Source organism: Triturus cristatus, chromosome 2_2 (assembly GCF_964204655.1).
Source record: "Triturus cristatus chromosome 2_2, aTriCri1.1, whole genome shotgun sequence".
Classification (NCBI taxonomy): Eukaryota; Metazoa; Chordata; class Amphibia; order Caudata; family Salamandridae; genus Triturus; species Triturus cristatus.
In genome coordinates, this window is record NC_140582.1 from 872,019,468 (window position 1) to 872,046,094 (window position 26,627).

At 42.4% G+C, this 26,627-nt stretch overlaps 1 protein-coding gene across 1 annotated transcript in view; it reads right to left on the reverse strand.

The window, feature by feature from the left end:
- DTHD1 (death domain containing 1) overlaps positions 1–26,627 on the reverse strand; it is a 350,756-nt gene that overhangs the window by 31,676 nt on the left and 292,453 nt on the right. The window contains exon 9 of the mRNA XM_085643317.1: positions 1,789–1,846. Coding sequence (XP_085499443.1) covers positions 1,789–1,846 — 58 coding nt within the window. The remainder of the gene's footprint in view (positions 1–1,788; positions 1,847–26,627) is intronic.

Consider the following 26,627-nt stretch of genomic DNA (forward strand, 5'->3'; position numbering starts at 1 on the left):
AGCAAAGTCAGGCACCAGACATTTAAGAATATGGCCCTCTTGTCTAAAGAGGGCACTGTAGGTACACTGTCACCATTGCTGCTGGACCCTGCCTGCTTGGCTTTGATATCCAGCTTCTTAAGACTCAGTTTATGTTCCTAAAGTCGTTTTTTCTCAGCCAAGGCCCTTTCAGCCTCAATCTTCTCCTTTGCCAAGGTCCTCTCAGCCTTCTCTCAGGCTAAGGCCCTCTCAGTCTCAACTTTCTTCTCCTCCTTTTCCAGCTTTGATTTGGCAAGCTCTATTTTGACCTTCCTCTCCTGCCTCCTGTCCTCTCACTTCTCTGGGTCAGGCTCTTCGTGGACACACAGACCCCTGCACCTCCCCTCCTAAACAGGCTGCATTCCCCAATCCTGCTTCTGGATCTGCTCTGATCCTTCCTCAGCATCATCTCCCTCCTCATTGTCTGTTGGCAACTGGTGCACCTTTGTCCATGCCCTCAGGCTTTTTGAAGCACCACCTTCCTGGTAGTCCTTGTGGAAGGCAGCACCCTCTCCATGCAAAACTCCTTGAGCTCAGAGCAATCACAGTTAAATGGGGGTATATAAATGTCAGAGAAAAAAGGGACATGTAACACAGAGTGTATAGAGAGACAAGCTGTTCCCAGTCCCTACTATTATACTAGGAGGCTGCTAACATTTATTGTGTATGCATTGAATGGTCGTTTCTGTAAAAACATTGAAACCTTGTTCTCATGTCATAAAAGTCACAATCAATACTCATAGGTTTCAACTTTTTTCACTTGGGACACTACACACTGAAAATCTATAACAAATGTGAATTTTCATAAATAAAACAGCTTGTTTCTCTATACACTCTGTGCTACATGTCCCTTTTTACTCTGACATTTATATACCCCCATTTAACTGTGATTGTGCTGATATATATATTGTAATATCAACCATTAAGTATCCAAAGGAACCACTGTTTTTTGTTTAACTTTTTGAAAGTGGCACTTTCAGAATTACAATTTTAAATCTGATTTTCTCTTCCCATTAGGAAATTACACTTATAAAAGATAACAAAGCAACTCCAATGTTATCCTACGGGAGAAATAGACCTTGCAGTACTGAAAAATGAATGTAAGTGTTTTTCACTACCAGCACCTGTAAAACTTGAAAACATATGTCCAACTTTTTAAATACATTACACCCTGCCCTCTGGGCTGTCCAGGGCCTACCCTAGGGGTGGCTTATATGTATTAAAATGGTTTGGGCCTGGCCAAAGGGTAATTTTGCCAAGTCGACCTGGCAGTTTAAAACTACACACACAGGCTCTGCAATGGCAGGCCTGAGACATGTTCAAAGAGCTGCTTAAGTGGGTGGCACAATCAGTGGTGCAGGATCACTAGTAGCAATAAATGTATATGCCCTGGGCCTCTTTACTGGGAACTTACAAGTAAATTAAATATGCTAATTGGGTATTAGCCAATATTATCATGTTTTAGGGAAAGGGCACAAATACTTTAGCACCTGTTAGCAGAGGTAATGAATGCAGAGTCTTGAGGCCAGCAAAACGCAGTCAGCAAAAACAGGAGGTCTGAAGGCAAAAAGTTAGGGGAAAGCCACACCAAGGATGCCAGGTCTAACACATTACATTTTCATTTATTTTAAAAGTAGATCTTTACTTTTAAAAGTCCTTTTAATCACTTCATTTCTTTTTCTCCCTTTTCCAGCGCAACATATTTCATATACACTCATATAGTAATATTTTGGAAATATAAAGTTGGTGTAGGCAGATAGTAAACATTACCTGAGGAATCAGTGGAAATTCTTTTTGTACTTGGGGGCCGGCTGATGACTTTTTCATACTGTTGAAAAACGATATGAAGCAAATTGTAAAATGTTTTCCAAAATAGCAAGTTGTATGTTTGATTGGACATGTGCACAAAACAAGAAAAATATACCTGCTTACATATACTCTGTAATATACTGGACTAGAGAATGATTGAGCAAAATAAAGCAACACGTTTTATGACATTGAAGGGAGACAAGGAAACCGTGGATGCTGCAGCACCATATCCCTCACTTTCCAACCTTCCAATGCTCTAGTATTCTCAGAGACCAGAAGTAACCAGGGGAGAGGTGGTTGGTAATGAGCCCTCGCCTCCCCTCCCCCTCCCAACCCCAAGTACTCTAGATACTTTAAATGCATACGAAATCCAGGACAAGTAGATCCGACAATGAGGCACAAACTTTTAGAGGAAAGGTTGTTTTTTGCGGATTCTGGATGCATTGCTGTTCAAGGGGTTGGCTATAAGTACCCTAAGGTTTTGATAGGAAGGACAATGTCATTTTCGGGAAAGAGGATAGAACCATGATACACCTATAGCAACAAGATCCATGTATACTCATGTCTAAATGTCAAGTGAAATGCAACTGAAACGCTTTGCTCTCCTTCCTACACTAATTGCTTTCAAACATTTACTTTATTTTAAGAATGGCATTAGGAAGATGAAGGATGGATGTTGACCACAGAGGACAATCTATTTCCCTGCTTTATCTTCCTGTGCCATATTATCAAGGAATGGCAATAACATTATCGCCGCTTTAGCGGCAGGAAACTGCCGCTAAAGCGGCGATAATGGGCTTGATAATATGCCCTTGTGAATTCCCATAGAAGCCCAGGTTCTGGTATGGGAATTCACAAGGGCATATTATCAAGCCCATTATAGCCGCTTTAGCGGCAGTTTCCTGCCGCTAAAGCTGCGATAATGTTATTGGCGTTCCTTGATAATATGGCCCGAAGTTCGTCTTAGTTTGAGGAGTTGTCTGAAGCGAATACCGATATATATTACCAACCAAAGCAGCCCCATGAAAGGTCTACTTGAGCATCAGTACTCAGGCAGAAGCCTCCAAACTGCATCAAGGAGAGAAGATGATTTATATTGCCTTTCTGAGTATGGAAACACACTGAACACTGACTGGCAGTGGACATGTTCCCAGGCAACTGGATTTTGGAATGTAAACTGGAACTGCTCTCCAGTACACTGATCATATTTGGACCTTGGTATGCATGGATTCCTGCTGTACTCGGTGTATCCAGAGTGCGGAGCTGCAGGCTTTCAACAAACTATTGGCTAGGACTAAAGTGAAGGCATTTGGATTACCTGTCCTGTTTCAGCTGCTTATATTGCCACACTGAAAGCACCAGGCAGTTTAATGAGAGAAACCTAATATGTGAACCTAGAACTTCACAAGAGATGGAGACAGGTTGTTGGAGAAACCAAGTACCACCTGCACCACCTTTTATTCTATAGGATGACCCTGGTGATGTCATAGCACGTCACACATTTACTTAGCCAGCTAGTCAATTCCACATATACCATATTGTGGTCTCTGTGGCAGGGGTGAGACTAAGTTTTCTTCAGACTGTATCTTCTGCCTTGTTTCTCTACTTGTAAACAAGCATCTTGGTATGCCTCCCTGGTTCCAGGTAGTAATGTAATGTAATGTAAAATCGTTTTTATATAGCGCAACTGTCACTCCAAGGAGCATCTTGGCGCTAATACGGAAAAACCAGAGTTGGAGATGAAGCTGGTTTGCTGCTACTGACAGAAAAATGGGCGTTTGGATCAGAGTTTTGCAAAGTATGTCTGGTGCACTGAAAATCCAGGTTTTAAGTGCCTTCTTAAACAAAGACTCAGATGCAATCTTGCGAAGTTGAAGTGGAAGTTTATTCCATGCCTTTGAGCCTATGACTGCGAGTGATTTTCCTCCCTTCGACATATCTAAACTGACTCCAAGATGCTGTCCTGGACTCATCAGCCTTGACCTGCTGTGCTCTATTTGTACTCCACTGCATTAAATGAGCATGAACATCAAGGTTTCAAACTTTGAATATTACTGGAGTGCTACAAAGTAACCTGTTTTGTTGGGAAGATATTGTCCTCCGTTTTTTTACAGTATTCAGTGTTTATGCCATTGATTGTGAACAGTAACAAGTTGCAAACACTCCACCTCTTTTTATTTCCAAGCGAGCTCTGACCCTGACAAACATCAAAGATTCACTAACCTTAAAGATTTGGTAACATTATATATAGAGTGCATAGCCAGGTGAGGTGATTTACTCTCTCCTCTATTGCATTACTATATATACTAATTATTGTGTTTTGTGTAATTATAACTTTTCTGATTACTGTATGTAGTGTAAGATATATATATGAATATATATATATATGTGTGTGTGTGATTTTAATAAAATTATATTAAATATAAATACTATATGAAATCGCATGCAAAATAGGTAAATGCGCTTTGAGGCCTCTTGAGGGAAAATTCAGCATGAGGATATACCTCGCGTTCAATGTGACTCCAGATACCAGCAAGAGGACTCGTTTCGGAAACAATGTCTCTCACAATACGCTGTCTATTTAACCTGTCTTTGACAAGACATTTTCTGCTGTAACCAGTCCTCTTTGGCACAAAAAAATCCCAAAATTTCACATTGCGATACTTTCACATTGAGATACTTTTTCAGGATTTGCGTAACAAAAACGTGCAAATTACGTGAGGTCAACCAGATTACGAGTGTCACACAGGTCTTAGTCACATCGTCATTGTAATGGTAATAATTGTGTTTGTCGGTTCCCAAAGTTGCCGTACACCACCACCTTTCAGCTTGGTCTTGACTACTTGTTGACATCTGCTCAGAGCGTCAAGGCGGTTTAGTGCGGTCATCCTTCCCCTCCAGATCTGCCATCTGGAGCACGGTTTGTGAGGAACCCCAACATCCTCACTTTTAGAGAACTGCCTCTCCCTCTACATGCTTCTAAGACGGATCCCGACAGTATGACACCTATTTCTAACTGGGCTCTGACTTTATGAACGCTTTTTCATCCAATACTTGCCTCTTTCTATTCAGCTGCCCTGCCATGTCTGATTTTAACGCTACAATACCTCTGAAGATAATCCTGCACTTTAAAAGTAGAAATATCCTACCATATCAATTTATGTCACAAGTAAAATTATGCGCCTAGGGGTATCTTGTTTCGTTAATACATTGTTAATGTTTCACTATTACTTATCATGAAACGTAATTTTCAGTCGCTTACACAAGGTGCAATGAAAAAAGTACCCATAGGCTCAAATAAAATGTTGTAATGAACTTAGTAGAAGTATACAATGTGTACTGTTTTGTTCTTTAAAAGCTAATCTTTGTATTACAGTATCAAGCATTGGTCCCATGTTACGTTTGGTGCCATGGTAGGTCTTCTAAGATAAAAGAACCAGGGCGCAGCAGACATTGGAGTAAACTTTCCAGGGTGTAAAGTATCCCAAGTACCCGACCTACCAACAGCTGATAGTCTAAATGAGTAAACTTCAATATGAAACTGATAGGAACAATGCAGTGCTTTGTGTTAGATATTTTGGGCCCTAATTAGAAAGAACACTTTAGACATATGAATGACTGACAACTGTAGCTAACAACGTTGACAGTTTTCTCAGAGGCTAGAAAACTGGCAAGAGACTGTAAAATAAGAGTGTGTAACTTTGATAAGCACTTTTAGGCCCAAGTTTACTGAAACTTTGCGCCATTTTAAAGTGACAGAAAGTCACACAAAGCAGCACAAAGAAATACACTGGTATTTACTTTCAATCAAAAAGAGTATTTATTACTGGAAAGGTGTCCTTTTGTCGGCGCAAAAAGTGTGTCTAACGAATTTATGCTGTATCACAATTATAGTGCTGCATCCAAAAACTACAAATGTCAAATCAAATATCAAATTGCAAGCTGGTCCATTTCTTCTTGATTGTAAAATTAATACAGACATATATATATATTATCTACTGGCGGTCGCAAGTAGATAGTTATAGTTAGGACCTATTTTCCATAGGAAATCCGCAACATTCTATTCCCAACAAGTCTGGCGCCGATTGACGAATCTTTGCGAAATTTTCCAAACTTTTGGCCAGCTCTGCTCCACTCCTACCCTGAAAGTTTCGTGGTGATTCGTCATGCGGGGGCCGAGAAAAAAGGGGGGTCCCAAAACGTGTTTCCCCCATGCAATTTCCCATAGGCTCTGTTGTCGCAGCTACAGCCCAAACTGCTGAACGGAATTACACCAAATTTGGCAAAGAGGTAGTCCTCAGTTCAGACTCATGCCTTTTGCATAAAAGGTGTGAATCTGTTCAGTAGTTCCTGAGAAAAGTAGGGTAAAAAAGTTAGTGATAACTATGGCCAGGGAGGATCTGCGCACCCTACCCGCACCGTAAGCGAACCCTCCCGAACCGAGCGCTCACCCTGACGATCACACGCTGAATGCTAATTGGCTGTCGAGTGTATGTCTACATTCGAAACCAGGAACCGTTGGCGGCCATTTTCTGCCTCGGAAGAAGCGAGGCTGAAGAAGCAAGGGGAATAAGTGTGTAAAACATATAAAGGGGGCAGAGTGGAAATACTCTGACCCTCTAGATCTGCTTAGGGGGTCCCAGAAAGACCCCCTGGCCCCCCTTTAAAAAAAAAAAAAAATGGCAAAATGCGGGCAGGGTGCGGGCATCCTATCGCGTTGGGTGCATGGATTCTCACGCGTTGGGTGAGCGGTTCCTAACGCGTTGGGTGCACGGATCCAAGGAAAGAAAAATGACATTTTTGGGAGATAAACATCAAGCTTAATTGTTTTGTTCTTGAGTGGCTCTAAAAAGAGCTGTTGTGTTCATTGAGAGTTTTTGGTACATATAAGTAAGTACCTATACAGAGTCTAAAGTTGTTGAGGAAGGCTCTGTTTCCTTCATCAGTAAAGTGTACTCCATCTATCTTATACATCGCTTGCATATGAAAGTGCAGATTGTTATTGAAAATGGACCCCAATCTATAGTCTCGGAGAAAAGCAGAAACAGATTTATTCACATGTTTCCTAGCTTTCTCAATCTGTGGACAAAAATGATTGGACCAGTTCCATTTCTGCCTTTGGCATATGTTAGAATACACAAAGGCGGTTTTGGGGAAAAGTGAAATCAGTTCTGCAAAGGTGTCCTTCATAAGCATTTCCAGACCTACCCCAGTCAAAGTGCCTAGGTCATTGCCACCACAGTGCACTATTATGAGGTCAGGGTGTTGGATATGCATGAAGGATTTCACCAATGGCATCAATTGGTGCCACTTTAACCCTCTCTGTCCAATCCATTTAATGTCTACATTTGGCAAACCTAGGTCTTTGTGAATGCCTTTGTTTTCTGCATACCTTTGGCTCCAGAAAATATAGCTGTGTCCCACAATCCACACTCTAAGCATCTTGAAAGGAGGTCTGGATGCACTCAGATGGTCTCTGTAAATGAAATGGCAGTTTGGAAAGTAAGATTTTTCTAAAATGGTGGCTAAGATGCAGTTTTGAAAAAAGACAAGAAATCATTGGTTGTTTGACAACCTTCTACACTGAAAGGTAGGGTGCATATTTCTGTTTTTTAAACGCAGGATTCTTATTGGTTAACAAAAAATGATTGTAAGGAACATTATATATGATAAGCTGATATGTTGAAAAGTCAAGCACACTTGCTGTCTTGATTAGCAACATTGTGTGCTGAACTTGTGACCTGCGTGCTCAGTACAGTGTTCCATGACCTGTTTCTATGGTAACAGGCAGAAGGCAGATTGGGGAAAGCGTTCAAATTTATGTCATTTGGAAAGGGTTGAAATGTTTAACCAATAGAAATGTGTGTTTGGTAATTAATTTATGTGGGAAGGAATGTGATTTGATGTTTACATGTATATGTGGGGAAAATGAGAGAGAAACCTTGCCATTATTTGGTTTTGCTGACAGGTGCACAGTGCAGAGATTCTGTATAAGAAAATCTGGTGTGTGACTGATATACTTCTTAATCTACAAAACTACTTGAAAGGTGAGTTATTTGAGAGGAGGTGTTTTGTGATAAGCATTTGTGTTTTTCATGTGTTTGCAGGGAGATAACTGTGCTGTTTTTATATTTTGGTACAATTAGAAATCAGTGACTGTTTATGAGTTTGTGAAATGAGTTATGCTTCTACACTAAAATGTAGTACTCCTTCTAGATGAAGAAATGTGTTTTGGTATAGTGCAAGGGATAGTGTTGTTTGTCTGTGTGCATTTGGGAGTCACTGTGAGAGAAGCATTTGGTAACATCATGTATTTGATAACAGATAACTGTTTTAAAACCTGTCATGTTGTGAAGTTTTAGTAGCATTAGAAACCAGTCTTTGCTTATGCATTCATAAAATGAGTGATGCTTTGACACTAATGTGCTGTATTTTAAAATGTAGATTGTGTGTTGTCCCCTTACCCCTTGCACAGTAGTGAATGAGTTTTGGTAAGCTGCTAGGGATAGTGTTGCTTGTCTAGAATCACACTGTGAGTCTGTGTGCATTTGGGTAAGGATTGTGAGAGAACCATTTGGTAACATCGTGTATTTGCTGACAGATCAGATTACTGTTTTAAAATCTTTCTTGTTGTGAAGTTTTAGTAGCATTAGAAAGCAGTTTTTGCTTATGCTTTGATTAAATGAGTCTCAGGAACTCTCCTGTGTCCGCAACCCTGCTGTTGGAGACTGCTCGACCCAGCTGCTGCATTGAGGGTCCCTGGTTCATGCCCTTGACTCGCCTGTCTCCCACACGCCGCCGCGTGTATCACCTTTGCGGCCGCGTATTGAAGCGGGACTACGTTTCCCAGCACCACCTGGGGCACCTGGGGCGGAAGCTCACGCCCATTGACACCTGGAGGCGCAATTAAAGGAAGGACACTCCCGGTGGAGCGGGGGAACTCTCCTGTGTCCGCAACCCTGCTGTTGGAGACTGCTCGACCCGGCTGCTGCATTGAGGGTCCCTGGTTCATGCCCTTGACTCGCCTGTCTCCCACACGCCGCTGCGTGTATCACCTTCGCGGCCGCGTATTGAAGCGGGACTACGTTTCCCAGCACCACCTGGGGCACCTGGGGCGGAAGCTCACGCCCATTGACACCTGGAGGCGCAATTAAAGGAAGGACACTCCCGGTGGAGTGGGGGAACTCTCCTGTGTCCGCAACCCTGCTGTTGGAGACTGCTCGACCCGGCTGCTGCAATGAGGGTCCCTGGTTCATGCCCTTGACTCGCCTGTCTCCCACACGCCGCCGCGTGTATCACCTTCGCGGCCGCGTATTGAAGCGGGACTACGTTTCCCAGCACCACCTGGGGCACCTGGGGCGGAAGCTCACGCCCATTGACACCTGGAGGTGCAATTAAAGGAAGGACACTCCCCGCGTCGCGGGACCGCGTCGCGGGACCACGCGCGGGCGGCGCCGGGCTGAGCCCGGGGAGAGGCCGTCTGGGGCAGGAAGAGGCAGGGCTGGGCCCTGTCCCTTATTATTGAGTTACATGCTGTTCGTGTGGAGGACTAACTGGACATATCCATTGTATCCTGATATCATCGCATCTTGTTGAGGTACTTAGTTTGTGTATGGCCCCATTATTTGGTTTCTGGTATCGCTAGGTGATAGGTGGGCCACAGGAGAGGGACTGTTGGGACATTGTACCCTCTATGATATACAAGATACATTATTCCCCATTAAGGCTGAAGAACAAACAAGTGGTGTAGAGTCAGTCAGATCATAGTCAAACCAAAAAACCAGCACATAAGGGCTGAGGGAGGGGTTAGGGGAACCTTGGACGCTTTTATTATACGCGCTGAGTCACTCCTAGCCCACGAGATCCTGTTGACTGAGAAACGGCTTTCGCTGGACTCTGTAATTGCTAATAAACGATCTTCTTTGGGCAACATAGCCCTCTGCCCTACGCCTGGTGGAGGAATGTGCTTGTCCCAAATGATGCAAGCACATCCACCTCAGCCTCAGTCCTCTGATACTCCGATAGTGATAGATAATAGCTCTCGGTGGGGCTCAGACTCATTAGGTCAACTAACAACTGACCACACTAATAAAGGCAGCCCTAAGCCCGCTAGCACCAACATTGACTTGGCTAATGATAATAACATCATAGGGGGAGGAGTACCTAGGGGGGCAACCAGTGCACAATCACTAATGCCTAACTTACACCCTATACAACCACCCATTAGCGAAGTTATCACACGTTCTAAAAGATCTCAACTCGCGGCAGGGCAACCAGAGAGTGGTGGAAGGTGTGTTGCTAATCTTCCCAGCAAGTCTGGCCGCAGAGGGCGAATCACGTCTAGCAAAAGAGGGAACACAAACAATGAGAATATAGCATGCCCAGGCTGTCAAAATACAAACAGGGCGGGGGAGCTGCAGGATATCACCACAGCATTTGGGGAAAAAATGGAACAGCTTTTAGCCCAACACCTAGACCCAGTCCTGAACGTAGTTTTAAATCTAGTGGAGAAGATAAGTGGGCTGGTAAACTTAGTTAGTGAGCAGCACAATGGGGTTATTCCACTGAGGAAGGAGAAGGAGTCAGCAGGGGAGGATAGTGGGATTAAGTCTGTAACTAATCCCGACCCTGATCTTAGAGCGCATAGGCAAGTACCCTCGGACTACAGGAATACAAGCAACAGAACCCTTGGTGGCATGGCCCAGGGCTCCACACAACTCCCTCCCGAATCTAATGAGGCCTGTTGGGGACCAAGCGAGCAAGCCATCAGGGAAAAAAACACTGCGAATGCTTGTGTTCAAAGCACCCCAGGCCTCCAGACTCTGGATTTGCCCCCTGCCTCTAGCCCCTATTCGATTGTTTTAGTAGGAGTGCCGGGTATGAACAACGATAGAGAGGAAACAACCAATGCTCTGATTAACAAAGCCTCACACTGGTTACTCAATAACACGCCTGATAGAAGTTTGAAGCACAGGCATATCCTTATGGCTAGGAGGGTAGCTTGGATTGGAAAGTCCGCGAAAAAATTTGCGGGCGACTGTGTGATAGTTAACTTCAGGTATCCAGAGCTAGTCAGAGATTTGTTGGACAATCGATATGAGGAAGGAGTCCCTGGGTCCTGTATTAGGATGTTACCTCTGCATTTCTTTTATAGAAATAGAGATCCGCCCAAGGGTACTAGTTGGCTGGGGTCAGGGGCTGTACTTAGAAGAAGGGAGGAGGCTCACCGCTCCCAATCGAATAGATTTGCCCCCCTTTCAAGTCTATCTCCCCTGGATGAGCAAGATTGACTGACGACACCAGGGAACGGGGAGCATGAGACAGACATAGATACCTTTAGTAACCATGTAGAATCGCCTCCCTTAATGGTACCTGATTTGGTTTTGGGGCCCCCGACCCAGATGTAGCAGTTGGTGATGTAGGCATGTTGGGTAGAGAAGTTGGATCCAGGAGACCTCATGCCAATTGTCTATTTAGGGGCACCACCCCAAGGAACTTGCCCGGTGCATCAAAAGGACAAGACCCAGACCATAACGATTTGAGGTTGATCTCCTGGAATATTGCTGGTTTGGCATCTAAAATTCATAATTCGGACTGGCTAGATTTTATTAGAAAATACCATGTTATTTGCCTCCAGGAGACATGGGAAATAAGTAACAATGCCTCATTTATTGAAGGTTACAAGTCATTCTTTGTTGCAGCCAGGAAATCAACTATGGGCCGTGCCATGGGAGGGCTAATTCTGTACGTGGCACTGGCACTGAATGGGAGGTGGGTAGATCTAGAATGGGATTCAAGTTGCCTCCAGGGAGTGAGACTCATAATCAAGGGTATAAAGATCATTTTTATAAATTTTTACAATGCAGGACAATCCATGCTAAACTTGGTTGAACTGGAAGAGAGGTTGACTAGTTTAAATGATTCAAGGGATGCAGGCACCCAATTAATTCTTATGGGGGATTTTAATTGCCATCAGTGCCCATACTTGAAATGGGAAGATGGGATGTGGGATGCCTGTCCCACCACTAGTGGTTGGCATCCGGAACACTCCAGTGAGGGCCTGGCACTAAGTAGAATTCTCGGCAAGTTTGCTTTAACCCACACGATGGACATGATCAGGAATGGGACACCTAACTCATTTGATCCCTTCCTTTAAGGGGAGAGGAAGGGATTCAATTATAGATTATTTTTTTATATCCACCGTGTTTGAAAGTAGGGTAGCCCATTTTGAGATAATACCAAGCGTGTTCAGCGATCATAACCCCCTGGTTTTATCACTAGCGGACATACTTGGTACCAAGGGGGCTGAAGTATCTACTGTGGGTGAATACAAAGCCAGGGACCAGGGGAGAAGAATCAAATGGAGCAACATTGATGGCGACGAACTCCACAGAGCTCTCCTCGACAATGCCGAGAATCATATCTGGAGGTGTTTCGATCCCAAGATAGAGGGGACGGATTTAATTGAAGCATTTGAAGGCACTGCTCAGCACATCGATAGTCTCTTAAGAAGTAAACCCAAGCCTAAGGGTGACTTTTGTCCCAGGTGGTTCGATAAGAACTGCTCAAAGGCCCATAGGGACCTGAAGTTGGCATTAACCAAGGTCCCCAAGGACAAAGGTGAGATAGCCGCTTGCAGGAGTAGCGACAAAAAGGCGACTAAGTCACGGAAAATAGCCCTACAAAATGAAGCATGGGTTTCTCTAAGAGAGGCTGCCGAGCTTAAAGACATGAGCAGTTTCTGGAGGGTAATAAACGCCCCTTGTTTCCAACCCCTAGATAAACCACAATTGGCCTCCCATATTTTACCAGAGGCGTGGGAGGCACACTTCTCCAGACTGTATAATCGTGGGGCACCGGAGGCTCAGTTAACACCAGTAAATGGTTGCCCCATTAGTGACTGGACACCCATTATGGTGGACGAGGTTCAACTGGGCATAGAAGGCCTAGTATGGGATACCTCCTGATTTATTTAAAAGCCAGACAGATCTTTGGGCCCCCATTTTAACTAGGGTTTATAACACAGCTATGGAGGTGGGCATGCGAGATCATGGTCTACGGCCGTCATTGTGCCCATATTTAAGAAGGGTAATAAAAATGACCCTCAATGTTATCGCCCAATATCCCTAATAGATGTAACGGCGAAAGTCTTGGGAAGAGTCATTCTAAATCGTCTAATTATATGGGCTGACGAAAACAATATTATTACTGACGTACAGTATGGCTTCCGAAAAGGGCGCTCCACAACTGACCAATGCCTTAACCTCTACCATCTGGTGGCAAAGTATACTGTGGCCAGGGAGGGGACAGTTTATCTGGCATTCATGGATCTCTCAGCGGCCTTCGACTGTGTGAACAGAAGAAGGCTGTGGGAAATCCTGAGTGCCATGGGCGTGGATCCTGGTTTGATCCACGCTCTGCGTATGCTTCACCAAAATACTACGGCACGGGTCAGGTATACAAATGAGGGCGACGTCACTGAGGAATTTCAGTGTAAGGGCGGGGTGAGACAAGGATGTATCCTGGCACCCTTCCTATTTACGCTTTATATCAATGGGCTAGACAAGGCGCTCGGAGCCCTGGAGGCAGATTGCCCCAGCATAGGGAAGAGAGGAATACCCGTCCTCCTTTACGCAGATGACGCGGTCCTCCTGGCGTGCACTGGCAGGAGCCTGCAGGCCCTTATCGGGGGATTTGTCAGTTTTATGGCAGACCTTAATTTAGTCCCTAACCTCACAAAATCTTTCATTATGGAAGTAGGAAAAACCCCACACAAGAATTGTGTTTTCACCATAGGCACACACAAACTGGAGAAGGTGAAATATTTTAACTACCTGGGTATTGTTTTTGACAAAGACTTAAATTTTAAACCCCTTATAAGTCATAAATGTACCCAACAACTTGATGCCGAGGGGTCAATTATGAATTATGCATGCAGACTGGGTCGTTGGTCACCCAACGAAATTGTACATTTATATAGTCTTGTCTGCTGTGCCAAAACCCTGTATGGAAGTGAGGTGTGGGGCTTTACAAATGGGAGAAAAATTCAGACTGAGGAAGATAAGTTCCTGAGGAGACTTTTGCAAGTCCCTCAAAGCATTCCCTCTTTCATAGTCCACGAAGAGCTGGGTATCCCCTATATTAGCGATAGGGCATGCCTCAAACCCATCATCTGTTGGATCAAAATCTGGATAAACCCTGAGGCAAGCCTTAGCAGACAAATCTTGGAGGACTGTTTGAAGGGGGACAAGGGGCTGCAAATACCCTGGCTCAAATATGTAAAGGACACACTAACTAGTTTGGGCCACGCTAATCTTTTTGATGACCCCTCCACAATAGGAAAGAGAGACAAGGGGGCCATAAAGGCAGACTTCTCACGATATTCAGCTAACGTTAGAGAGGAAAGGGAAGGGCGGTAATCTACCGTAAGAGAACACCAGCTTACAAAAAATTGTGCGGGGATGGAATTTTATCTGTCCAATATACATAACAGACATGACAGATTCCTGATAACAAGATTCAGATTAAACCTCCTGCACCATATCTTATCAGTTCCAGCAGGTTACACGAGTGACGTTAGCAAAAAAGGGTGTTGCGGCTGCGATCAACGATCTCCGGAAGACACATCCACTTCGTTCTCATATGCCCATTTTACGACCTTCCCAGGAAGCGGTTTCTAAAAAACATCTTGAAACGTGCGGAAATCAGACAGGCTAAAGTGGCCCTCTTGTTTCTCAAACTCTCTGCTGACCCATTTGTATTATTTAGCACTGTGCACTTTTTGCGACTGGCAGTTAGATTAAGAAACACCAGAGGAGAGGACTAACTACTAGGATTGCTCCCTTGTTAATACAAATATAAAAGTATCCTCTCAGATACAGACAATCATTAATAGGCACAAGAAGGTTGCCGACAAATGAACCTTAGCACCTAATTGTCCTGCTTTTTATGATCTCGCATTTTGGGATTTTACGTATTGATGATTTTAGGGTATTATGTATATTTGATTGTGGTTTTTAACAAAAGTATGTTGACTCGATGATGTGCATCTTTTATGGTTATTTGTAAATATCCGAATAAAGATATTTGATTTGATTTGAGTCAGGCTTTGATACTAAAGTGCAGTTCTGAAATATGTAGATTGTGTGCAGTCCCCTTACCCCTTCCACAGTAGTGAATGAGTTTTGGTAAACTCCTAGGGATAGTGGTGCTTGTCTAGAATCACACTGTGAGTCTGTGTGCATTTCGGAACCACTGTGAGAGAAGCATTTGGTAACATCGTGTATTTGCTGACAGATAACTGTTTTAAAACCTGTCATGTTGTCAAGTTTTAGTAGCATTAGAAGCCAGTCTTTGCTCATGCATTGATAAAATGAGTAGTGCTTTGACAGTAATGTGCTGTAATTTAATATGTAGATTGTGTGCAGTCCCCTTACCAATTGCACAGTAGTGAACGAGTTTTGGTAACCTGGTAGGGATAGTGTTGCTTGTCTAGAATCACACTGTGAGTCTGTGTACATTTGGGAACCACTGTGAGAGAAGCATTTGGTAACATTGTGTATTTGCTGACAGATAACTGTTTTAAAACCTGTCTTGTTGTCAAGTTTTAGTAGTATTATAGGGCAGTTTTTGCTTATGCTTTGATTAAATGAGTCAGGCTTTGACACTAAAGTGCAGTTCTGAAATATGTAGCTTGTGTGCAGTCCCCTTACCCCTTCCACAGTAGTGAATGAGTTTTGGTAAACTCCAAGGTATAGTGTTGCTTGTCTAGAATCACACTGTGAGTCGGTGTGCATTTGGGAACCACTGTGAAAGAAGCATTTGGTAACATTGTGTATTTGCTGACAGATAACTGTTTTAAAACCTGTCTTGTTGGCAAGTTTCAGTAGTATTAGAAGGCAGTTTTTGCTTATGCTTTGATTAAATGAGTCAGGCTTTGACACTAAAGTGCAGTTCTGAAATATGTAGTTTGTGTGCAGTCCCCTTACCTCTTCCACTGTAGAGAATGCCTTTTGGTAAACTCCTAGGGATAGTGGTGCTTGTCTAGAATCACACTGTGACTGTGTGTGCTTTTGGGAACCACTGTGAGAGAAGCATTTGGTAACATCATGTATTTTCTGACAGATAACTCTTTGAAAACCTGTCATGTTGTCAAGTTTTAGTAGCATTAGAAGCCAGTCTTTGCTTATGCATTGATAAAATGAGTCATGCTTTGACACTAATGTGCTGTACTTCAACATGTAGATTGTGTGTAGTCCCCTTACCCCTTGCACAGTAGTGAATGAGTTTTGGTTAGCTGCTAGGGATAGTGTTGCTTGTCTAGAATCACACCGTGAGTCTGTGTGCATTTGGGTAAGGATTGTGAGAGAATCATTTGGTAAAATCTTGTATTTGCTGACAGATTACTGTTTTAAAATCTGTCTTGTTGTGAAGTTTTAGTAGCATTAGAAGGCAGTTTTTGCTTATGCTTTTATTAAATGAGTCAGGCTTTGATACTAAAGTGCAGTTCTGAAATATATAGATTGTGTGCAGTCCCCTTACCCCTTCCACAGTAGTGAATGAGTTTTGGTAAACTCCTAGTGATAGTGGTGCTTGTCTAGTATCACACTGTGAGTCTGTGTGCATTTCGGAACCACTGTGAGAGAAGCATTTGGTAACATGGTGTATTTGCTGACAGATAACTGTTTTAAAACCTGTCATGTTGTCAAGTTTTAGTAGCATTAGAAGCCAGTCTTTGCTTATGCATTGATAAAATGAGTAGTGCTTTGACAGTAATGTGCTGTACTTTAATATGTAGATTGTGTGCAGTCCCCTTACCACTTGCACAGTAGTGAACGAGTTTTGGTAAACTGGTAGGGATAGTGTTGCTTGTCTAGAATCACACTGTGAGTCTGTGTACATTTGGTAACATTGTGTATTTGCTGACAGATAACTGTTTTAAAACCTGTCTTGTTGTCAAGTTTTAGTGGTATTATAAGGCAGTTTTTGCTTATGCTTTGATTAAATGAGTCAGGCTTTGACACTAAAGTGCAGTTCTGAAATATGTAGCTTGTGTGCAGTCCCCTTACCCCTTCCACAGTAGTGAATGAGTTTTGGTAAACTCCAAGGGATAGTGTTGCTTGTCTAGAATCACACTGTGAGTCTGTGTGCATTTGGGAACCACTGTAAGAGAAGCATTTGGTAACATCGTGTATTTGCTGACAGATAACTGTTTTAAAACCTGTCTTGTTGGCAAGTTTCAGTAGTATTAGAAGGCAGTTTTTGCTTATGCTTTGATTAAATGAGTCAGGCTTTGACACTAAAGTGCAGTTCTGAAATATGTAGTTTGTGTGCAGTCCCCTTACCTCTTCCACTGTAGTGAATGCGTTTTGGTAAACTCCTAGGGATAGTGGTGCTTGTCTAGAATCACACTGTGACTGTGTGTGCTTTTGGGAACCACTGTGAGAGAAGCATTTGGTAACATCATGTATTTTCTGACAGATAACTCTTTGAAAACCTGTCATGTTGTCAAGTTTTAGTAGCATTAGAAGCCAGTCTTTGCTTATGCATTGATAAAATGAGTCATGCTTTGACACTAATGTGCTGTACTTTAATATGTAGATTGTGTGTAGTCCCCTTACCCCTTGCACAGTAGTGAATGAGTTTTGGTTAGCTGCTAGGGATAGTGTTGCTTGTCTAGAATCACACTGTGAGTCTGTGTGCATTTGGGTAAGGATTGTGAGAGAACCATTTGGTAACATCTTGTATTTGCTGACAGATTACTGTTTTAAAATCTGTCTTGTTGTGAAGTTTTAGTAGCATTAGAAGGCAGTTTTTGCTTATGCTTTGATTAAATGAGTCAGGCTTTGATACTAAAGTGCAGTTCTGAAATATGTAGATTGTGTGCAGTCCCCTTACCTCTTCCACTGTAGTGAATGCGTTTTGGTAAACTCCTAGGGATAGTGGTGCTTGTCTAGAATCACACTGTGACTGTGTGTGCTTTTGGGAACCACTGTGAGAGAAGCATTTGGTAACATCATGTATTTTCTGACAGATAACTCTTTCAAAACCTGTCATGTTGTCAAGTTTTAGTAGCATTAGAAGCCAGTCTTTGCTTATGCATTGATAAAATGAGTCATGCTTTCACACTAATGTGCTGTACTTTAATGTGTAGATTGTGTGTAGTCCCCTTACCCCTTGCACAGTAGTGAATGAGTTTTGGTTAGCTGCTAGGGATAGTGTTGCTTGTCTAGAATCACACTGTGAGTCTGTGTGCATTTGGGTAAGGATTGTAAGAGAACCATTTGGTAACATCTTGTATTTGCTGACAGATTACTGTTTTAAAATCTGTCTTGTTGTGAAGTTTTAGTAGCATTAGAAGGCAGTTTTTGCTTATGCTTTGATTAAATGAGTCAGGCTTTGATACTAAAGTGCAGGTCTGAAATATGTAGATTGTGTGCAGTCCCCTTACCCCTTCCACAGTAGTGAATGAGTTTTGGTAAACTCCTAGGGATAGTGGTGCTTGTCTAGAATCACACTGTGAGTCTGTGTGCATTTGGAAACCACTGTGAGAGAAGCATTTGGCAACATCATGTATTTGCTGACAGATAACTGTTTTAAAACCAGCCTTGTTGTCAAGTTTTAGTAGCATTAGAAAGCAGTTTTTGCTTATGCTTTGATTAAATGAGTCAGTCTTTGACACAAAAGTGCAGTCCTGAAATATGCAGATTGTGTGCAGTTCCCTTACCACTTCCACAGTAGTGAATGAGTTTTGGTAAACTCCTTGGGATAGTGCTTGTTGTCTAGAATCACACTGTAAGTCTGTGTGCATTTGTGTAACCACTGTGAGAGAAGCATTTGAGTACTTCATTTCTTTGAATATGCATAACTGCTTAAAAAAATTCCTGTTCTCAAGTTTAGGTAGAATTAAAAGGTAGTCATTTCTTACGTATTCACTGAGGAACTGTCCTTGCAATACTGTAAACATTCAGATAATATTCAAGTAGCAATTGAGTAAGGCAGGCTTTTGTAAATGCATTAATTCAAATGCTTATCTACTATGCATGCAGTTCTCTAACCATCTACATAGTTCTCTTTCATACCTTTATTTCCACAGTCAGTATCCATACACTTCAAGCAAACACCCTGTCACTCCCCATGTACTCCTCTAGTGACCCATTCAGCACCATGTACTAATCCATTCACTGCGCAAACACCCAAACACTTATAAATTCTCCCAGGCACTCTCTTTACAGTACTTTAATCATTCAGTCAGTGTCTAAGTACTCATGGTGTGAGCCAGGCCTTTCAACATGGACTGCTTTAAACCCTATACAGTATGCATACAGGCTTCTAGTCACCTACACACTTGTCTTTCACTTCTTTAATTAACTAGTCAGTATCTATATATTTCAATAAACATCTTGTCAGTCATCTTGCACTCATCCAGTGACTGATTCAGTACCATGTACTATTCTCTTCACTGCGCCAGAACTGAAAATTTAAACGTTTTACCCAGGCACTGTCCTAGCAGTAGTCTAATGACTTAGTCAGTTTCCAAGTACTCATGTTGTGAACCATGCATTACCACATAGACTGCTTCAAATGTCTGTGCAGTATGCATGCAGTCTTCTAACATACTATACACTTATCCATGTACTTCCAGCAAACATTCTGTCACTCCCCTTGCACTGTTCCAGTGACCCATTCAGCACCATGTAGTAATGCATTCACTGCGCCAAAACTGAAACACTTATAAAGGCACTCTTCTTGCAATAGTAAAATCATTCAGTCAGTACCCAAGTACTAATGGAGTGAGACAGGCCTTTGCACATACATTGATTCAAACGTGTTTCCACTATGCATGGAGGCCTCTAAGTACCAACACAATTGTCTTTCAGACCTTCAATTTGTTAAATTCTTGGACCAAATCAATCATGGTCCCAATTTTTAAAAAGGGAGATCGTCAGGACGTTAAATGTTATCGTCCTATCTCTCTATTGGACTCTTTGGGCAAGGTCGTTGGTAGAGACGTGCTTGAACGTCTCCGGCAGTGGGCTGAGGAGGGACACATTATCTCAGACATCCAATTTGGATTTCGGGAGGGGTTTGGAACAGTGGAGCAGGCCCTTAATCTTAGCCTGATACTGGAAAAATATTTTCAAGCAAAGAAGGACACGGTGTATATGGTCTACGTAGACCTATCCGCCGCCTTCCATTGTGTGTCACACGTAAAACTCTGGACAATTCTGACACATATGGGAGTGGATCCCCCTCTTATAGACTTCCAGAGAGCTATACTCAAAAGCATCAGCAAGGGTGCGGTTTGGTACGAAGGGGGAGTTGACGGCGCATTTTGGAGTAAAGCGTGGAGTCAGGCAGGGGTGTGTCCTGGCCCCCTTCCTCTTCTCTCTGTACACAAATGGCTTGGAGGTAGAGATGTTGAGGGGGGCTATGGACCTTCCTCGGGTAAAACGGCGCTTGATTCCCGCCCTGCTCTACGCTGCTGAAGCAGTCATTCTGGCACGCACCTCATATGAATTACAGAAGTCCCTGAATAGATACATTGACTTCATGGCTGGGCTGGACTTACAAGTCAATGTTAAAAAAACGTTCGTCATGGTAGCAGGCAGAGGAAAAACATGATCAAAGAATATCTACCTTAAAAACCAAAAACTTGAGGTAACTGCCCAGTACTGCTACCTGGGTATTATGATCGACGAAAGACTTAACTGGAGGCCAGCAGTTGAGGCCAGATACCATCTGTTCAAAAGAGCCATATTGTCTTTGATGAGTTTTTCACAGAGATTAGGGAAAAGGCCCCCAGTGGAGTTACTAAAAATTTATATAGCCAAGTGCCAGGCGATTGCTCTGTATGGAGCAGGAATCTGGGGATTTGTAAATGTTGGTGCCCTTCAGGTGGCTGAAAATACTTTCCTCAGATTCCTCCTAGCTACTCCAAGTAGCACCTCAATCTATGCTGCTCACCTGGAACTTGGAATCCCCTACCTAGAGGATCTATTACGGATCCATCCTTTATTGCTTTGGGGCCGTATCTGGACCTCCGATAAAAATGCCTTAACCCAGGAAATTATGATAGACTCCATGACTCTTGATCACTCTCCAAAAATAAAATGGCTTCGGTATGTAAGAAACTTCTTCAAGGATCTTGGCCTGGAGAAATATTATCTAATACCAAAAAATATTATTGAAATATCGAAGAGAGAGTTGAAAAAACTGGCCTTGACTCATTTAGAGTCTTTGAGGCTGACATCCGAGTCCACAAAATCCTCGGTCCTCCATGCTAACATGATTCAGACCACTTACTCTATCCAGCCATATTTAACATTACATGTTAGTACCTATGATAGAATGTTACTGACAAGATTTAGATTGAACTTTTTCTATAGACTAGTAACCTTCCCTGAAAGAAATACGTGGGATGTAACTCTCACTCTTTGTCCTTGTGATGATGAATCAATGCAGTCTAATTTACATACAATTTTGTTTTGCAAATTTTATCATTCACAGAGGAAGGTTTGGCTACTATCTCTATTAAAACGATGGGGACTTAGACAATGTCGCCCTGCCATGCTACGCCTCCAACTGCTAGAATCGGAACTGGTGTGTTATCTCGTTCTTAACTTTCTAAAATGTATCATAAAGCATAGGAAAAATCTGTAAAATTTCTGCTGGTCCTAAGCCCCGACGATGTAATGATACTATGAGAGTCCTTATTTGTAGGATAAACGATTTTGCATCGGTGTGAATTCCAATTTTAATTTTAATTTTAATTTTGTAATATTACTTTTGTTTTAACATGTATTTGTATGCTCAACATGTTTCTTTTATGGTTTTTCATTGTGAAAAAAACCGAATAAAGAAGATATTATTATTAAATTACTAATGGAGTGAGACAGGCCTTTGCACATAGATTGATTCAAACGTGTTTCCACTATGCATGGAGGCCTCTAAGTACCAACACAATTGTCTTTCAGACCTTCAATTTCCCAGTCAGTATCTATAAACTCCAATAAACACTCTGTCACTTCAATTGCACACATCCACTGACTCATATGGCACTAAGTACTAATCTATTCACTGCACCGAAACCAAAAAACTTAAAAAGATTCACCCAGTCACTCTTTTTGTAGTACTGTAATGATTCAGTCAGTACTCAGGGGTTTTGCGGTGATCCAAGTGTTACTCTATGGACTGTTTTAAACGTCTATCTACTATGCATGTAGGTCTCTAACCACCTACATACTTGTCTTTCACACCTTCAATATTACAGACAGTATTCATACAGTTCCCACAAACACTCTGTCACTCTCCTTATACTTCTCCAGTGACCCATTCAGCACCATGTACTAATCCATTCACTGTGACAAATTCTAAACACTTATAATTTTCACACAGGCACTCTCCTTGCAGTACTCTAATCATTCAGTCAGTACCCAAGTACTCATGCAGTGAGCCAGGCCTTAGCACATGGACTACTTCAAACGCCTATGCACTATGCATGCAGTTCTCTAACCATCTACACACTTCTCTTTCACACCTTCAATTCCCCAGTCAGTATAGATACACTCCAGCAAACACCTTATCACTCCCCTTGCACTCCTCCAGTGACCCATTCAGCACCATGTACTAATGTATTTACTGCACCAAAAGCCAACCACTTATAAATTCAACCAGGCACTCTCCTTGCAGTACTCTAATCATTCTGTCAGTACCCAAGTATTCATGCATTGAGTCAGGCCTTAGCACATAGACTGCTTCAAACGCCTATTCACTATGCATGCAGTCCTCTAACCACCTACACAGTTGTTTTTCACACCTTCAATTCCACAGTCAGTATTCATTCACTTCCAGCAAACACCCTGTCACTCCTTTTGTACTCCTCTAGTGACCCATTCAGCACCATGTACTAATCCATTCACTGCGCCAAAACCCAAACACTTCTAAATTCACCAAGGCACTCTCCTTGCAGTACTCTAATCATTCAGTCAGTGCCCAAGTATTCATGCACTGAGTCACGCCTTAGCACATGGACTGCTTCAAATGCCTATCCACTATGCATGCAGTCCTCTAACCACCTACATACTTGTCTTTCACACCTTCAATTCCCCAGTCAGTATATATACTCTCCAGCAAACACCCTGTCACTCCCCTTGCACTTCTCTAGTGACCCATTCAGTACCATGTACTAATCCATTCCCTGCGCCAAAACCCAAACACTTATAAATTCACCCATGCACTCTTCTTGCAGTACTGTAATCATTCAGTCAGTATCCAAGTACTCATTCAGCAACCCAGGCCTTAGCACATGGACTGCTTCAAACTCCTATCCACTATACATGAAGTCCTGTAACCACCTATACATTTCACTTTCATAACTTCAATTCCCTAGTCAGTATCAATACACTCCAGCAAACACCCTGTCACTCCCTTTGCACTCCTCTAGTGACCCATTCAGTACCAAGTACTAGTCCACTCACTGCGCCAAAAGCCAACCACTTATAAATTCACCAGGCACTCTCCTTGCAGTACTCTAATCATTCAGTCAGTACCCAAGTACTCATGCAGTGAGCCAGGCCTTAGCACATGGACTGCTTCAAACGCCTATCCACTATGCATGCAGTCCTCTAACCACCTACACACTTGTCTTTCACACCTTCAATTCCCCAGTCAGTTTTCATACACTTCTAGCAAACACCCTGTCACTCACCCAGTGTGTTTCCTTATAGTACTGTAATCATTCAGTCAGCTAGCATGCAGTCTTTTAGTGGGGTAGGCTTTAGGGCACAAACTGCTTCAAAGTAGTATGCACTATGCATGTAGTGTTTTAACCATTGTCACACTTGTGCTTCAGGGCTATAGTTTCTTATCCCAGTATTTTATATAAAATGTGTTTCTACAGTAATAGAATAGTATAAATTTGAAAGTTATTAATATACATTTATTTGTGATTCTTTTTTACAGATACTGTTTTTCAACGTTAAAATAGAGAAATCATGCCAGAAAAAAAAAGAAAAAGAAAAGAACAGAGACAGGAGGATTACTTGAAGAAACATCAACCACAAGTATTGAATGTACAAGATAATGTGGCTAAAAGGAAAAAATCTTCTGGTAAGATCACAAAGCAATTTATTAAAAATGTTTGTAGGACCAAACAGAATGTACATAATGCTGGAACTACTGAGAATGCTTCACCTAAGAAAAAAATTCAAAATAAGAGGAAAAGCAAAAAAGCAAATGGTCAGTCAAAGGAGTTAAAGTATGGTAAAAGAAGGCAAGATCAGTATAAGGAATTACGCAAACAATTTTTTTACAAGAGAGTAGTGCATAATTTGCTGAAAGATGTGAAGAAATATAAAAAGAGAGCTTTATTTTATAAAAAGAACAAGCATTTTGAAAACATTGTTGAAAAGGCTTTTGAAATAAAAAGGAAACTGTTCATTTTAGTATTAAACAGAATTTGATCACTAGATAAACCAATCCATGTAATGAAGGCCAAAAGTAGGAGGAAAAGAGTTATTAATAAAAAAGAAAATTGTGATGTTTTTTGGGGAGAATGGAAACACAGTTCCAGTTCAGAGCCTTTATTTAACGAAGAGAGTTATTCACAGAGCGAAAAAGTATTGTCTGCAGTTAACACCAGTGGTAGAGTTTATGAGGTTAGAGATGGTTGTCCAATTGAGAAAGAGAAAATGGTTGAAAGAAATGCAGAAGAAGTGATAGCTGATGAAGTTTTAGGGAGACGTGCTAAAAACCCTGTGTACACTTGGGATTGCAGTAGTATTTGCAGTGTACGACAGGAATCTATTGAACAATTATGTAGTTTTTTATGAGCCTATACTAAAAAAAGTGTAACACAAAAGATTAAGCTGTTGCAAGGACTAGACCCTTGCAGAGTGAGAAAACATACTGGTTTGCACGGTCATTCTCTTGCTTGTCTTTCTAGGAAAGTTTGTCAAAGTGTTTTTCACCATTTCAGAATGCTGGCAGTACATCATACGCAAATGTTAGTGAGAAGGTTGTATTATGCAAAAAGTCCAGCACTAAAGTTAAGTGAGTTGAACAGTGCTCTTTTGCGTGGGTCAGTATCAGATGTGAATCAGGTCTGTGATGATATTGAGTTTTTTTACTTTGGTCCTCAGCAAGAGAGTGAAGAAACTGACACATTAGTAGAACAAAATGTTGAAGACAATGTACAACCCGTAATTACAGAAAAATTTGAGGATGAAATCACAAAGTTTAAGGTAATTTCAGGTGAAAGACCAAATGTTTCTTGTATTTGTTGTCGGCGCAGTCACTATAAAAATCAGACTAGGGGTGTCAATCTGTATTTAAAAAGTGAAATAGAAGATAATGATAAGTGGATGGAATTTGCAACTTATTTGTTGGTAGAGGATTGTTTTGATTTGGGATCTGAGCAGCGTATTTGCAAATATTGTTATAGGCAAAAGGTGGCACAGGCAGCGGGGACAGAAAGAGAAAAAGGGTACAATGAGGAAGAAAACGGGCACAGGGGTACAAAAGGCAAAAGGTGGCACAGGCAGAGAAGCAACAATCAGGAAACACCTCTGTGTTGTATTCCACAAGCTAGTGCGTATGCTATGACACTCTCTAGCCATGTGCACTGTAACATCACCCCGTGAATATGTCATGCGACACTTGCCTTCGCACGGGTTATATTGCCCCATATAACGTGCATTCCTCGATGCCTATGTTATAACGCACAGCGCTATGCCATACATATTAAAATCTGGGATCCATATCTTTGTCACAGTGCATATGCATCGTTACACTCCCGAGCACATATTTTATATTACAACTTTAGAGACTAGTTAGGATACACAACACTGCCCTGTGCATATTACACTCCAAGGCGCATATAGCATAGCATGCGCTAGTGGCTGTGCTATCTCGCGCTCTCCAATGAATCTGTCATTGCGCACAATGTATTGCATATTATATTTCACGCCCCGGTTCATCTTATATCACACTTTTTGGTGCATAGTTTATACCATATACTATATCTAGTTTTCATTTTCAATCATGCTCTCAGGACTATGTTCTATATAACACTGCGTCCACCTACCCTTTTCACGGGCATTACATTTTGCGATAGGGGTGGAGGGTCAGGGGGTGTTTCTGCCAAGTGAGCCCGGAGTCACAGTCACAAACGTCCTCTTCTTCCTGAATAAAAGTGAGATTATGCTGCATACTTGTTCATATTTTAAGTAGTTCGCACAGACACACATTTTAAAAACAATAAAGTTCCTAATACCCACCTTCTCTGAACGGTTAGCTTGCTCCCCAATCCACCTCCTCCCTATCCTCCGTTGTCTGAATCCATGGACTAGCCTCCTCCCTCCTGCCATGCATGGTCTGATGTGCTGCCACTGCCCTCCATTTAGCATGATGTACCAGTCCACTCCTCCTGCCCTCCATTGCCAAATTCTATGGCCCATCATTGACCTCCTGCTTAGCCTCTGTGCTTAGCTTGCTGCCCCTATTCTTCTTCCCCCTGCCCTCCGATGTCTGTGTGCATGCTCCTGCTCCATCCTTATTGCATACCATGTTCCATAGACCTGCCACTCCTATCTCCTCTGAGTGTTCTGTTGAGCTGCCACTCCCCTCCCACCTGCCTAGCATTGTCAGATGACTGTAACATGTCCCTGCCACCTTCACCCTGCCTGTCCACATGCCATGCCCCTATCCCCTTCCTCCTGTCCTCCATGGACCATTTTACTGCCACACCCTTCTGCCCTCCCTGGCCTGTTGTGCTGCAACTGCTCCTCCTGCCTGCCCCG